This window comes from Peromyscus maniculatus, chromosome 14, assembly GCF_049852395.1.
Source record: "Peromyscus maniculatus bairdii isolate BWxNUB_F1_BW_parent chromosome 14, HU_Pman_BW_mat_3.1, whole genome shotgun sequence".
In the NCBI taxonomy this organism is placed as follows: Eukaryota; Metazoa; Chordata; class Mammalia; order Rodentia; family Cricetidae; genus Peromyscus; species Peromyscus maniculatus.
In genome coordinates, this window is record NC_134865.1 from 90,053,712 (window position 1) to 90,068,293 (window position 14,582).

Below are 14,582 nucleotides of genomic sequence, written 5' to 3' on the forward strand. Positions count from 1 at the left end.
GAAGAGTAAGTAAGTAGACAATGTCTAGAAGGACTCAGGGTCACTTGACAGATGTCTTACTGCAGACTCGCTCTCACACATGAGCACATATATTATCTAATCTGCCCTCCAGGTCTGCATGGGAAGCATTGTTCCTACTACACAGAAGAGTTAATGAAGGCACAAGGAGCAAGGGACTTATCTCAGGACCCCATCATTCCTTCGTGTTGGGATGAGAGCCACACTGCCAGGCTGTCTGCACCCCTCCAAGATCCCATTTACCCTGTGTTCCTGCCCTGCAAATTTTCCTTGCACCATGATGGCATTGCTTCACAAAGAAAGCTCTTGCTTCACCTAAGGAGAAAACACATTCCAGGCTTCCCCTAACACATTTCCAACCAATTCTGGTCACTTGTGGTGAAAAGTAAAGCATACGAATGACACATTTGCTCTTCCATAGGTATAGCTGGAGGAAACCAGAACCTCAGGAGGCATGGACATGTGAAAAACCACTTTAAGTCATGCAACATGACTACCAAAAAGGACACGTTACATACTAAGTTTTTAAAAAAGAACGCACAATGTCAGAATTCCTTCTTCCCCCAAAGTCAGGTCTATACCTTCCAATCCTTTTCATGGTTCATAAAACCACTAGCTGCTATTTGCTTTCTGTAAAATGTTGTCATATTTCTTCTTGATCGCTCCTTACAAGGCAACTCGGAGGCACAAAAACCAGGCAGAGTCCTTCTCAAGATAAAAGTAAAAATAAACCCAAACTAGAGAACCGAAGTGACTTCCCTGAGGTCACACAGCCAGGAGGACATAAAAGGGTGAGGAGTGGGTTCACTGGTGCATGGGTCCTCAAGGAACCTGGCCTTTTGAATGTGACTGGAGGCTTTCTCACATGTGCCACTCTGTAAGCTGGGGGTGATGTTTGCAGCAGGTACTACCCAGTAAAGGTGACCCCAATACGTACCCCAATGGCCTTCATCAGCTGCTGCCAATGCCTGTCCCTAAGAGCAGGGCTCTGCAACTCTGCAATGGCCCTCAGTGAGGTTGTCATGTCCTTCACAGTGCCCTCTAGGCCTGAATAAGCATCCCAGGCACGGACTGCCTTGTCCAGTGACCAAATTTCCTAAAGAAATGTAAGGGAAATGCTCAGATTCCTATAGATAATGATATATTACACATATAATTGTATCCTTTCGGAGAATACATAGACCTTTCTCCATCCATGGATTAAGAAAGACAGTGAAGGCATATATGAGGCCAGCCTGGGCTATATAGAGGTCCTGCTTTTAAAAAAAAAAATACAAGAAAGAGAAAGTATTGGCAGCTCTAAGACCAGTGTTTTCAACCCGTGGGCAGTAGGCCCTCTGGGATCAAACAACCCTTCATAGATGTTACATAAGAACATCAGAAAACACAGATAGATACTTATAATTCATAACAGTATACATTTACAGTTATGAAGTAGCAATGAAAATAATTCTATGGTTAGGGGTCACCACAGCATAAGAAAAGTTGAGAACCATTGCTCTAGACTATGGACTAACCTAGAGAAATGCAAAGGGATTCACTCACTCCTAATTAGGAATCCACTATGTACAAGCCATGTAGGTACCAGAGTTTCTTAAACACAAGAGCTAACTGGATATCCCACAGAAGATCAAATTTAGAAGAGTGACAGTTCATGGCATGCAACAAACCTTGCTTCCTCTGGAAACACAAGTGAAATCAGATTGTTCCCTGTAGTAATGAGACTATCCTGGAATATCTAGTCCATCTCAATGAACCCTTAAAATGCTGGTTGCTTGCAAGTATCTTTTTCATGGAAGTTAACTATGATACGAGTTAAAGAAGCTTTAAATAAGGCCTCCACTCAGCTCTCATCCCAGCCCTAGGAACAATGCCAGCAGTTAAGAATGATAAAAACCATAATAAAACTGGGTAAAAGATGGTAATGATTCTTTTAAAAATAAGGACCTGTAGTTGAGGTGGGGTTGTCACTGGGACGTACAATAACCAATGGCAGAGGAAATAAGGGTGGGGGTGAGCAGCGCTGTTAGCATTAAGGGGGTTGAGACTGGGACAATACAGGAGATAAAATAAACTGGGCAGAGAGAGCTCAACCTGGGTCAAAGACGCTATGAAGTAGGAAGAAAGCCAAGGGCTTATCTGTTTCTCCTCTCTCTCTGTCTCTCTCTGTCTCTCTCTGTCTCTCTGTCTCTGTCTCTCTCTCTCTCTCTCTCTCTCTCTCTCTCTCTCTCTCCTTCTGTCTCTTTTCTTTTCTTTTTTCTTTTCTTCAATGTTGCCCAGGCTTCTCTTAGAACCCTCTGAAGTAGGTGAGTCTACCAGCTCATACCTGCCTGGCAGGGCCTGACTTTTTTTTTTAAACTTTATTTTATGTGCATTGGTGTGAGGGTTTCAGATCCCCTGGAACTGGAGTTACAGACAGTTGTGAGCTTCCCTGTGGGTGCTGGGAATTGAACCCAGGTCCTTTGGAAGAGCAGCCATTGCTCTTAACCATTGAGCCATCTCTCCAGCCACAGGGTCTGACATTTTTAACTGCCTTTTGTTCTTGTAGCCTTTGACTTTCTCCAAAGAAGTCTGGTCTCTTCAGAACCCACGCAGTACTATTCAAGGCCTTAAGTTCAGGTAAGCCAAGTTCTGTGTATACTGCACCCTCTGGGGATGCTGGAGTAACCACCAATGGTTACAAATGTTATAATAGTTTGTTAAATCCAGATTTGACCCAAGAGCCAAACCAACAGGTGCCTTTTCAGATACAAAATACTCATGGTTGTTGAGGGAAAAAAACAGAGGCTCAGTTCCCAAACCGCAGCCCTCAGCTCTGATGCCCACAATCTCCCTCTCTACTCTAGATGGCTGTAGCAAGCTCATGGGCAGGGCTGTCTCTCATGCATTCATTAACCCTTAAAAGCATACACGGATATGTTTTTATCGACTCGTTCTGAGAAGGGCAGGCTTGATGAGATGCACAACTGGGTGAGAGTGGGGAAACACTATCTTGTCTCAGTCTGTTTGAAGTAAACAAGGAAACACAGCCCAGCACAGCAGACACTAGGCTGGGAAGACGAGAGGGCGGTGCTGAGAAAGACAAACGGCTCCATCCGGCAGTTAGGAAACTCGCCTTGGCAAACCTCCTGAGTTCCGCATCCATCTGCTCCACATTGATCCGTCTCCACTGGGTTTTTGTCCAATTATCAATGCTTCTCTGAAAATGCACAAGGAGATAAAAGTGTCAACATTTGGCGGAAGTGAGTATCTACAGCAAAATATATATAAACTGGCGAGACACAGAGACTCTCGCGACCAGTGGAAAGACAATTTTTAAAATATTAACTGCACTTGTCAAAACTTCCCCATCACCAAAACAAAAAAAAATTGTCAGAACATGCCAAGCTTAAGGATAAAATACCATGATATATTCATTTCTAGTAGCAATAATAAATTCCACATAGTCACCACCACTTCATCCTGCATAGTTCAATAAATTGTTAAGTATATTATTAAATAATAGGCTTCTATAATTCTACATGCAATATAAATTAGGCCAGCACCCAAAAATCTTTATTATAACAAAAATCTCATTAACCAGTTTTGGATCATATTTTATATGTTTATATTTTACATCTTGTTAATATATTCTTACCTGGCTTTCAACTGACTTAAGGAATTTATGCAAGACATCTATTTTCCTAGAACTTTTTATACATAAGTTTTTAGTATTAATCACATACAAATTAAATACTTTCAGTACGTTTCAGTTTATATATGCATACAGAAAATACAAACAGGGTGTCTACATGAGTTAGTATGCACAGCCAACTGTATATTTAACACAGATTCACATATTAATTTTTATTCATATTCTATATCATACCCCCAAAGGATCTGAGGCAGGTTTTACTCTGAACTAAAATAGAAACAACTGATATTCAAGGCAGAATCTTTCATTAACAGAGATCTATGAACTTTAATTCTGGGAATAGGGGTGGGAAGTAAAATCTAATGTGTGTATACTTCAAGATATTATGAAACCCAAATAAACTGATATAGACACTGAAATTGCATGTTTACTCAAAACTCTTAGTAAAGAGAACCATGCTGCCCCAAACTCCATCTTACTGTAACGTAAATGATGGCATCCCAGAGTCCCTTGAGCAGCTGGATTTCTCTGCGGCACTGCTTCATGTGTTTGTATTCCGGAAGAGTCACCTCGAAGAGACGTGCACGGTCTTGCATCTGCCCCATCTCTTCCTCCAAAGTCTCCAGCTCCTGATGTGCCTGAGGAGAAAACACACAGCGGGCTAGGGGCAGAAGCCACACCGTGCCTGATTCTGCTACTGCACATTGAAACCACAATTCTCAAGAGAACACTATGCCATTTAATTGGTAAGCTGTGGAAGGCATTTGACATCTTGGCTTCTTCATGCAGTTGGGACTTTGCTCAAGGAAAGGAGAAGTTTTGTATCAGAAATTAGTTTTTTAATGATCATATTTAGTTTAACAAAACAACCACCACATACAAAAAAAGAAAAGAAAGAAAGAAACCCAAAAATTCTAGCTGTGAGTAGTGCCTCATGCCTATGATCCCAGCATGCAGGGAACTGAGGCAGGTGGATCACTGAGAATTCAAGGCCAACCTGGGCACAGAGCAAGACTCTGAGAAGGAAGAAATAAAGGAAGAGGAGGGGAGGAAGGAGGGAGGGAAACAGGAAGAATAAAAACCTCTCTAACTTGAAAATGGCCCTGTAGATGATAAATAGTACAAGATACACACAAGAATGCGCATGTCCAAGAGCATCCAGAGTAAATTCATTTGCACACATCTGTGTTCAAATTTCACCTAAGGTCACCTGTGCTAATGTTCACGTACTATCCTGCCACATAGGGAAGCTAATGTTTTACACCGAGGGCAAGCTAGTTTGTTTCCCCCTTTTTGATGAGCAACTCTTAAGTTTACTTTCTATTAACAGGGCAGCGTGCTCACACAGTGAATTCCGGGGGGCACGAAGGGTTGGAAGGAAGGCGTCCTCCATCCGCCCTGGGGCTGTTTCTGCTCCCTCCTGGACCCAGCTGCCCTTTCTCCTGAGCTCAGGTTGCAATGTGTCACCAAGTGATTGGCTTTTCAGAGTAGAACTGAATTTGCTTTTTGCTTCACATTCCCTTCCATCCTCTTCCCCAGGTCCAATGGCTGAATTCCTTTAGTTTTCTTCCATCTTCTTTTTAACATTAAAAATCAACATTTGATCTTTTTATGTTCCCTCAATTTTAACTTTTTTGACAAGCAAATATTTATCTGCTTATCATGTACATGTTTTAAAATATGTACACATTGTGGAATGGACCCAAATGAAAGCATCTTCTTCACATATGTATTATCTCATTTTGGTGTAGTGAGAACACTTTAAAATGTACTCTTGGAGGTTTCTGAATGTCAGAACATTAGCATCAGCCAGCTGAACCAAATCCTTGCCCCTCTATATCTATAGGAAATTTGTTCCAAGACCCTACCCTAGATACCCAAATCCAAATACACTTAGTCCCTTTTATAAAGCATCATGGCATTTGTATATAACATATGCATGTACTTTACTTTCTGAGTTATCTTTAATACCTAATGCAATATAAATAAATCTCAAACTCCTGTCACACCAGGTCCTAATAACTAGCTATTTTTTTTCTATTTCTCTTCCTATTGATTAACTTTAATACTTTTGTCACCATGATGGTTAATATTGTCAACTTGATATGACCTATAATCGCCTAGAAGACAAACCTCTGGGCATGAGTTGCTAGACTGGATTAACTGAGATGGGAAGACCCACCCCAAATGTGGGTGACACCATTCCCTGGGCGAATAAATAGGAGAAAGTGAGCTAAGAGTCAGTAGCATCAGGTACCACCACGTTTTCCCACTGTAGATGCAACGTGACCAGCTGCCTCCTACTCCTGCCACGACGGGCCCCTAAACTGTGAGCTAAAACAAACCCTTCCTTAAGTTAGTCTTGTCAGATATTTTTTCACAGCTCTAAGAGAAAATAACTAATATCCAATACTGCATAGAATTATTATTTCTGGGAAAAAATCTTGATAAATTATGTTTTATGAAAACATATGTATTTCACGCTGAAGCTTTCAATGTGCTCCATGGCCACAAGTTCTGGTTCTTCCTGTACGATCATTCCCAGACTGCTAGCATTCCATTTGTCACTCTGACCATTCTTTGCAAGGTCTAGCTGCATGTGGGTCTGTCCTGGAAATGACATTTGACTTGGCTGCCCCCTATTCTGGAGGCAGAGGTAGCAGGAGATACTTTGTTGATCTGCTGGCAGTGAGTTCATTCCAGCGTTATGAAATTTAGTGTGTCAGCATTTCACACCTACTGAAATAGAATCTTAGGATTTGGAAGATGTCAGCAGAGCCCCCTGGTTTCTGTTCTTGCCTGCCTGCCACTTCTAGCACCAGTTCTGTCTGGTTTTATCTGGTCACCTTTGATATTCTGCAGTTCACTATGATGAATCTAAGCAGACATTCATTTATCCCTATTGGGATTCAGTCAGCTTCTAGAATCCACAGTTCATGCTTTATCTAGCTCTAGCAACGTCTCAATCTATCTATCATTCTGTGTATTCTATTTTCTAGAACAGGAGTTGGGTACATTCGAATTTCCTCCTCTGTATCTCTCTCCTATATCCCATTTCCTTACGCCCACTTACAGCATTCTGAGTCATTTCTTCCAACGTAACATGTACGTTCCCAAGTTTTTCCAAATGTAACTAGCTCGTTCTCCTATCTGCTGAGTTGTATGTCTTAGGCAACTGTAATTTTCATTTCCTTAAGTAACTGGTACTTTTCCAAATTCAACTGATCATATTTGATAGACTGCTCAGTTTTTTTCAGTATGCTCATTTTCTTTCTAGCATCTGAAGATTTACATGGCTCTGCATCTGGAGCTTCTGCTGACTCCCAGGTATGATGATTATGTACCATTTACTGCTCACTCGGGTTTGACTTGCCTGGTCTGTTGCTCCCGTGAGGACACTGGATTAAGATTGAGACCATGTTTTGCAGAGATTTGAGTTTGCTTCTACTGGGTTCTACACAGAGCTACTTACCGCCACTTCTGTTTCCTGGCCTTGGAAATTCCTTAATCCCAAGGCAGCATAAAGGGAACCACAGGGGCTTGTGACAACAGGCTCATAATTATAGGTTCCCAGAGGACCCCTCCTCTTCCTTCACCTTACTCTGAGGCTTAGCAAGGATCAACAGGAACCTCAGAGACCTCTGTGCACACTGTAGACTCTGGACACACTTTCCCCGCCCTGCCTCAGTGAGCCTGAGATCTGCTCTGATACAACATCTACTTGTGGCAAAAGTGTCTATCTCAAAGCTGCAGGCTTCCAGGATGCTCCAGCATGTTCAAGAGTCCCTAAAGCTTTGGCATCTGCTCTACTCACAACCTCCTTTCCAATGCTCTATCCTGCTGATAAGAGATTTCTCTCACTTTCTTCTGAGCATAGCAGCCAATGTACAATTGTACATCTGTGGGGATGTATCCAGCATCGTTTATGCAAGAGAACCCTTCACAGCCTTTGTGCTCCTCAGAGACAACAGCCTTTATCTTGAATAATTTCCCTATTTTGTGCACCCCATCTTTAGTTCTGAACAAAACCCAGCCCTTTAGTGTGGAATCACTTTGCAGAAATGAAGAAATGAAGGAAAGAAGGAAGGAGAAAGGAAGTAAAGAATGAACCCCACCAAAGACCATCACCCTCCTTGTTCCTGGAAGGTCAATGACTTCTATTTGTAGGGTGGGATGCCTTAGGTACTGAATCTCCCAATGTCACTGCAGAACAAGAATATGCATGCCTCTGGTTGAATAATGACACCAGAAGTATGAGATTTACAAGCTGAGCAAACACACACAGAGAATGACTTCAAGAAAAAGGTAACCCAGCTCCATTCTCTTTGAAATACCAACCACACTACCTGAAAGGCATAGGATGAGCCTCTCACTTTTAAATTTGCAACTATAAGCAGCTACAGTATGTGTGGAAGTGGCGAGATTCAATACATATCTGTCATAAATGTTTGCAGACAACATATTGGTGAGCCAAGTTAAAAACATTTTCCCATCCACAATCTGTTCAGACCACCTGGAGTTTAGATATAGTCTTTTAACAATCCTTTATTAACATATGCTAACTTACTCCTTTTCAACGAATATAAACTAACTTTCTTCACACAAACGGGAGGGACCTTAGGCCACAGAGTGGTGATTTTTGAATAGAGTTAAAAGCAATTGTTTCAATTCAAAGTCAGATTTGGAAAATGGGGTAAGACCTGTGTCAATTTGGACACCACTCCAAGAGGAAATACTATGCCAAGCATGAAGATAGAAATACTATCCCAAGGAAGAACCCAGAAGTTACCAGCACCTGGATGGAAACATTCTCACCCTCACCAGGGCATTTTTGCACTGCTTGGTTTGCTAAGTTAAGATCCTGAAGTATTTTTCTAACACAAAGATAGAAGACATTTTTTCAAGTCTCCTATGAATCACATGTGGGTTTGAGTTAATTCTTATAATAAAGTAGCTTGTGGGAAACTAACATCGGATGACTCAACAGTATTTACACGCAGGCTTATGAGCGTTCCTCTGGTTAAAAGTTTGGTAGGTGGAGTTCAGTGGCTGAGCATTCACAGAGCTTGGCAAAGCCCACCCACCCCCTGCATCAACCTCTACCACCAGAGAACAAAGGAGAAAGTTATTACATTATTACATGGGAAGCACTGGTTGTTGCAGGAATCTTAAAAGTTCTTATTAATAAAATCAAACCTGAGGCCAGTTATTGGGGTCCATGCTGGTAGATCAGAGAGACAGAACAAGCCACAGCTATCTCACCTCGCCGGATCCTCAGCTGGTCTTGTCTCCTCAGACTGGAGGCCTCTGAGTCCTCATCCGGAATGGGTCTCAGCTGAATTACTGCTCAAAAGCCTGAAGCTTAACCAGGCCAAATGCTTAACCAGCCAAATGCTTCTAGTTTCTGGTCCTCACGCCTTATATATCTTTCTGCTTTCTACCACCACTCCCTGGGATTAAAGGCTGGCTTTCTGGGATTAAAGGCGTGTGTCACCATGCTTGGCTATTTCCAATGTGGCCTTGAACTCACAGAGATCCAGAGGGATTTCTATCTCTGGAATGCTAGGATTAAAGGTGTGAGTGCCACCATTTTCTAGCCTTTGTATCTAGTGGCTGTCTGTTCTCTGACCCCAGATAAATTTATTAGAGTACACAATATTTTGGGGAACACAATACCACCACAGCTGGGACTGTTAGAATTGTTGATTTCTTCAAAGACTTAGTTAGCCAGAACTGTAATCCTATTTCTGAAATCTATGTACCGTAATCTGCAAAAAAATATATGTAACTAATGCTGAATTTCCTTATCTGAAAGGAGAAAAATTGAGGCTATCTCATGGAGCTACAGTGGTAATTAAAATGTATCATGCTTAATAAAAATTCTTTTTTTTACCTCCCCCTTTCTGTGTGTGTATCCATCCATCCCTACACATGTATGCATGTATCTACTCATGTGTTTATTGGGAATTAAACTCAAGACCTTCTCCAGAAACTAGGTAAGCTCTCTTTACATTCATCTATATCCCTTCCTTCCCCTTTTAATTTTGAGATAGGATATCACTACTTAGTCAGCCCAGCCTTAAACTCAGTTTGTAGCCTAGGCAAGCCATGAATTTTGGGAGCCTGCCTGGGTCTCACTAGCAGCCAGGATTACAGGCCTGTGCCACCAAGGCTGGCTTGGTGATAGTCTTGACATATGGTAAGAGTTCAGTGCATTCTCAGTGTTGGCTTTGCTTTCATGATTTCTGATGGTGGTGGTGTTGGGAGGAAACACAATTTAAAACAATCTAATGTAAGGAAAAGAAAACTCCCTTTAAAATCTGCCTGCTGTTGTGCACATGAGACAGTGGAGAATGAATTACCTTATCAAGCAATGAGTATGGATTCTCTGCTTTAAATCCAAGCGGGGCATAGCTTCTGAATCTCTCTCTGAATTCTGCTTGCTTTTCCTGGTCAAGGGACAAAAGTGAACGTCAATCAGGTATCTTCACTTATTGTTGTCAAACTTTCCTTCAAAATAGACAACCACAAGCCCAGTAACTAACTCACATCAAACAAAATGCATCTTTTCCTAATAAGGGTGACCTCTGCATTTTGGAGTGGAGAGACTTCATGTCTGACTGTGGCCGCGATCTTCTTGGTGGTTTCCCATCTTTCAGGCAATTCCTGTGCAAGCAAAGGTGCAATGGACATGACTTCAGCTCCTGAACCAACTCTACCATGTGGTCCAGTAGTTCTTATTTCTTTACTCTGACTCAGGACATCTTTTAGAAGTAAGTCATGCAAATAAAACAAGGTTATGGTATGGTGATAAAATGGGTTAGAACCAGGCATCTCCCATGCAGGCACCAGAGTTGCTGTCATCTTAGAACTGGCAGAAATATTTCAAAATAAAGACTCACCTCCAAGTCCTTTGCTGTTGTGGGAACAAGTTTAAGGGCTGTGTGGGCGGGGGAGGGGATGGTCAGTAAAGAGCCTGCTGCGCAAGCTCCTGAGTTCTGATCTTTACTTAGGTGTGGCAGTGTGGACCTGCAGTCCTGAGGGCACAGAGATAGGAGAATTCCTGGGGCTTGCTAGCCAGCTAGCCTGTCCAAATGGGTGAACTCTAAGGTCAATGAGACCTCGCCTCAAAATATAAGTGGTTAGGGAAAACACTCATCATTGAACTGTGACTTCCACATGCATGTGAAACCTGTGTTTCACCATGTGTACCCCCCCACACACACAAACATACGCACATACATATATACACACACTTATACGCACACAAACACACACACACATACATACATATACACATAGACACACATACACCCATACACATACACACACATACATACATATACACATATTGTAAGTCAGGCATTTTAGCAATTTAGTAAGTTTGTTAAAAAAAGAAAACAAAAACAAAAAGAGTTCCTTCGAAACTGATTCTGGGTATGGAAAAGCTACAACCTGACTCCATTTCTCCCTTTTGTCACAGTTTGCCAGGGAGGAATTTTTGAAGGAACTTAAGAGCCCAGGCAGGAAGGAAGGTCAATTCCTACTTGATGTTGAACAAAAACAGCAATAGACAGTTGAGGCCTCCCTCCACTCCGCCCTCCCCACCCACAGTGCAAACAGGTGAGGAGCAACTGACTTTCCTTGAGGAGCCATGATGTGTAGTTGCCATGGAGAAGCATCCCTGTGTCCAAGGACACTGAACTTGTTTTGTTGTACAAAGCCACACACAGTGACATGGTCCTCACTTGTTGAGGTGAACTGCAAAATCCAAAGGTTCTACAGGCTACTTTGTAACCCTCAATAAATATTTAACAAGCAATCCAGTAACTGCAGATTATAAAGAGAGCACTGTGCTAAGTAAATGTGTGGAGAGGGAGCTTCGTAGGTAAAACACACTCTTTGACTTCAGTTAGTAGAGTCTAAAAGAGAATGAAGGAGGCATGCGCACAACTACTTCACATGGCACATTGTACTAACATCCCCCGAAGGCCAACACAGGATCCATACAGTTAGGAAGCAGTAAGGTGTCATGACAGGAATCCCTCCAACTCAGGAACCAACAGACTCAGGTTCTAAAACACCGCGCTCCCTTCTTTTGCCTCCTCTCATCAAAATCCTGTATCTTCTGACTCTGGATTCTAACCCCAGCATGATGTTGCTTGACTACAATCCCAATGACTCAGTAGGTGGAGGCCAGGAGTAGGGCTGAAGAAGTTCAATCTGAGCCTTGGTAATATAGCAAGTTCAAGGCCCAACTGAGGTATGTGAGACCATGTCTCAAACAAAAAGAACAACACAACTCAACTCAGCATCCCATCAGAAGCCGTGACCGGGAAGCCAGGGAGGGTTACAGGTGACAGACAGCTCAGGCCCTTTACCTTCCCCAAACACAGCAGACCTGCCACGTGTCTGTAGTAAATTCTAAATACCCCTTTACTTGATGCAAATACATTTTCGTAAAAAGCAAAAGATCAGATAACCTCAGAAGTCTAATGGACGGGATTCAGCTTGGGGAGAAGGTAACTCGGTGTGAGGCACAGTGGGTGAGGGCTTCTGGGAGAGACAGGGTTGATGGGACCTGTGGACTAGACCTTCGCTGTGCACAGGGTATGAGGAGGAAAGAGGTAGATTGAGCAGCTACACTGTTAGCTGGGTTGGGGGTAGTAAGACCTGAATTAAAATGGGAACAACAGAAATGCCAAGGACAGAGCAAACTAGTAAGACTAGTGCTCCTAGAGGCCGCCTCGCTGGAGGAAACGCCCATGAGCTTCCAAGGCCGAAGCAGCTCTCAGAGCAGAAGAACAGCTACGGTGCTTTTTGTTTACAATCACAGAAGCAAGCATAGACAAGTCTTGGAACCGCAAGGTACTTGGGTAAAGTTACAACTCAACTTATTTTTCCTCCTATCCGTAGTCTGCTTCTGAAATATGGAAAATCTAGTTAGTATTTTCAATACAATCAAACCCTGAGGGAGTCAAATTTTCATACTGTAAATTCTAGTGGAAATGAATACTTCCCCTTACTGATTATGTCATAACTGACTTCTCTGTGGGATACATGCCAAGGTCCAAGATCTGACACCAAGAATACCCAGATTCTCCTTTTAAGAAGAAATATTGGGGCAGTGAGCTGGCTGAAAGGGCAAAGGGGTGTATCTCCAAGACTGCGCTTGATCCCCAGAGCCCACACGGTGGAAGGAAAGAACCAATCCTGAAAGTTGTCCTCTGACCTCCGTCAAAGCACTGCCCCCCACACAGAGAACAATAAATACATGTAAAAACCAAGTAAGTGAAAAATCTTTGTAGCTGATGCTCCTGTAGTTATTTATCTCTCCACGTTGTTAAACATGTCTCTGGCCGGTTTGTCACCTCGCCCCAGGTGGCAGCTCTAAGGATAGTTTCATATAATGCAGAATAATTCATACACAGTAGTTCTCTGAGTCCTTTATGGTAAAAAAGCATTTGTCATAACATATATTGTTGCATTTTGTCCTCTCAAAATAAAATGTTACCACCAGTGTGAGAAACAATTTGGCAATTCTTCAAAAGTGTCATGCAGAACTAGCACATGACCCTGCAAGTCCATTCCTAAGTGCAAGCCAGAAGGAAATGAAAACAGATATTCAAATATCCACACATCAATCTTCAAAGCAAAATAATTCACACTAGCAAAGACGTAGGCAAGTCTTAACCACCAGCAGTAGATGGATGAGTAAACACAGTGTTTTATAGGCTTACAAGGGAATACCATTTAGCCATAAAAAGCAAGAAAATATTGATAATGTTACAAAGTGAATAAGCTTCAAAAACATGTATCAGGGGAAGCCAAATATAATGGGTTACACATTGTAAGACTCAATTTATATGGAATATCTAGAATAAATAAATCCACAGAGATAAAAGGTTGCCAACAGTTAAAGAGTCGGGCTTGGCTATGGGCAGAGAATGACTATGGCAATGAATGGCAGCTGCTTTGGGTGATGAGGAAAATATGGTGGCACTGAACAGAAGGAGGGTTACACAACACTGTAAATACACCAAATTCCACTTCACTGTACATTTAAAATATTATGTTTATGTTAACTTAGCTGTTCATTTCATCTGAATAAAAAAGAAATAACTGAAATAGGTTGGAAATAGCAAGCATAGACAAACAAAAAAATATCTTAAGAAGAGTCACAAGAAATATTTTACCAAAAAGGAAACACACTCCAAGATATTACCTAGTGCCAAGGCAGATAGATGAGAGCCGACTCCTGCAGTGTTGAAAACCAGATGCTGTAGCTAGAGAGTGTAGCAGTGAGCAGGAGAGCTTGCTGGGCAAGTGGGAGAACCAGAGTCCAGATTCTAACATCCATTTAAGCTGGGAGTGGTACGTGCACACGGTAAGCCCACAACTCAGGGGGCGTGGGTAGAGAAAGAGAGAGTAGGACACCGGATGCCCTCCTTCAGCCTCTACACACACACACAGTGTATATTCACCACATAGGCAGTCACATGCATACATGGATCAGTATTTGAGTTGTGTGCTCTGACCACTAGACGAATAGATCTCAAAGCGAGCCTTGGCCAATGTGTCCACTGATCACATTTACAAAGTCCATTGCAAGCTCACCCCCACTCCACCATATACAGAACTCCAATATGCACAGCAGCAGAGCCTCAACTGGAAGATTTTTTTTTTTTTGCTCATAATTCAGTTAAAATTAAACAGACTTTGCTCATACTCTGGTGCACAACACCAGCCATCAAATGTTTCTAGAACACAGACAGTATGAAACAGAAATCCGACAGGAAAAACACAGAGATTTTCCCATCCAGACCAGACTCCACATTTTTATCATCACATTTGTGACGTATTGCCAAGCCTAGAATGCGTGTCAGATGGCAGGCAGCTGAGAATACAGAGGACCGTGGGTATAGCGGGG

General features: G+C 42.3%; 1 protein-coding gene across 4 annotated transcripts in view; it reads right to left on the bottom strand.

Annotated features, from left to right (window-relative positions):
- Positions 1-14,582, bottom strand: part of Dnah11 (dynein axonemal heavy chain 11) — a 324,850-nt gene that overhangs the window by 256,541 nt on the left and 53,727 nt on the right. For all 4 annotated transcript variants that reach the window (XM_042261290.2, XM_076551573.1, XM_076551572.1 and 1 more), the window contains 5 exons: positions 10,202-10,318; positions 10,015-10,101; positions 4,132-4,290; positions 3,134-3,217; positions 956-1,114 (listed from right to left, as the gene is read on the bottom strand). In XM_042261290.2, coding sequence (XP_042117224.1) covers positions 956-1,114; positions 3,134-3,217; positions 4,132-4,290; positions 10,015-10,101; positions 10,202-10,318 — 606 coding nt within the window. The remainder of the gene's footprint in view (positions 1-955; positions 1,115-3,133; positions 3,218-4,131; positions 4,291-10,014; positions 10,102-10,201; positions 10,319-14,582) is intronic.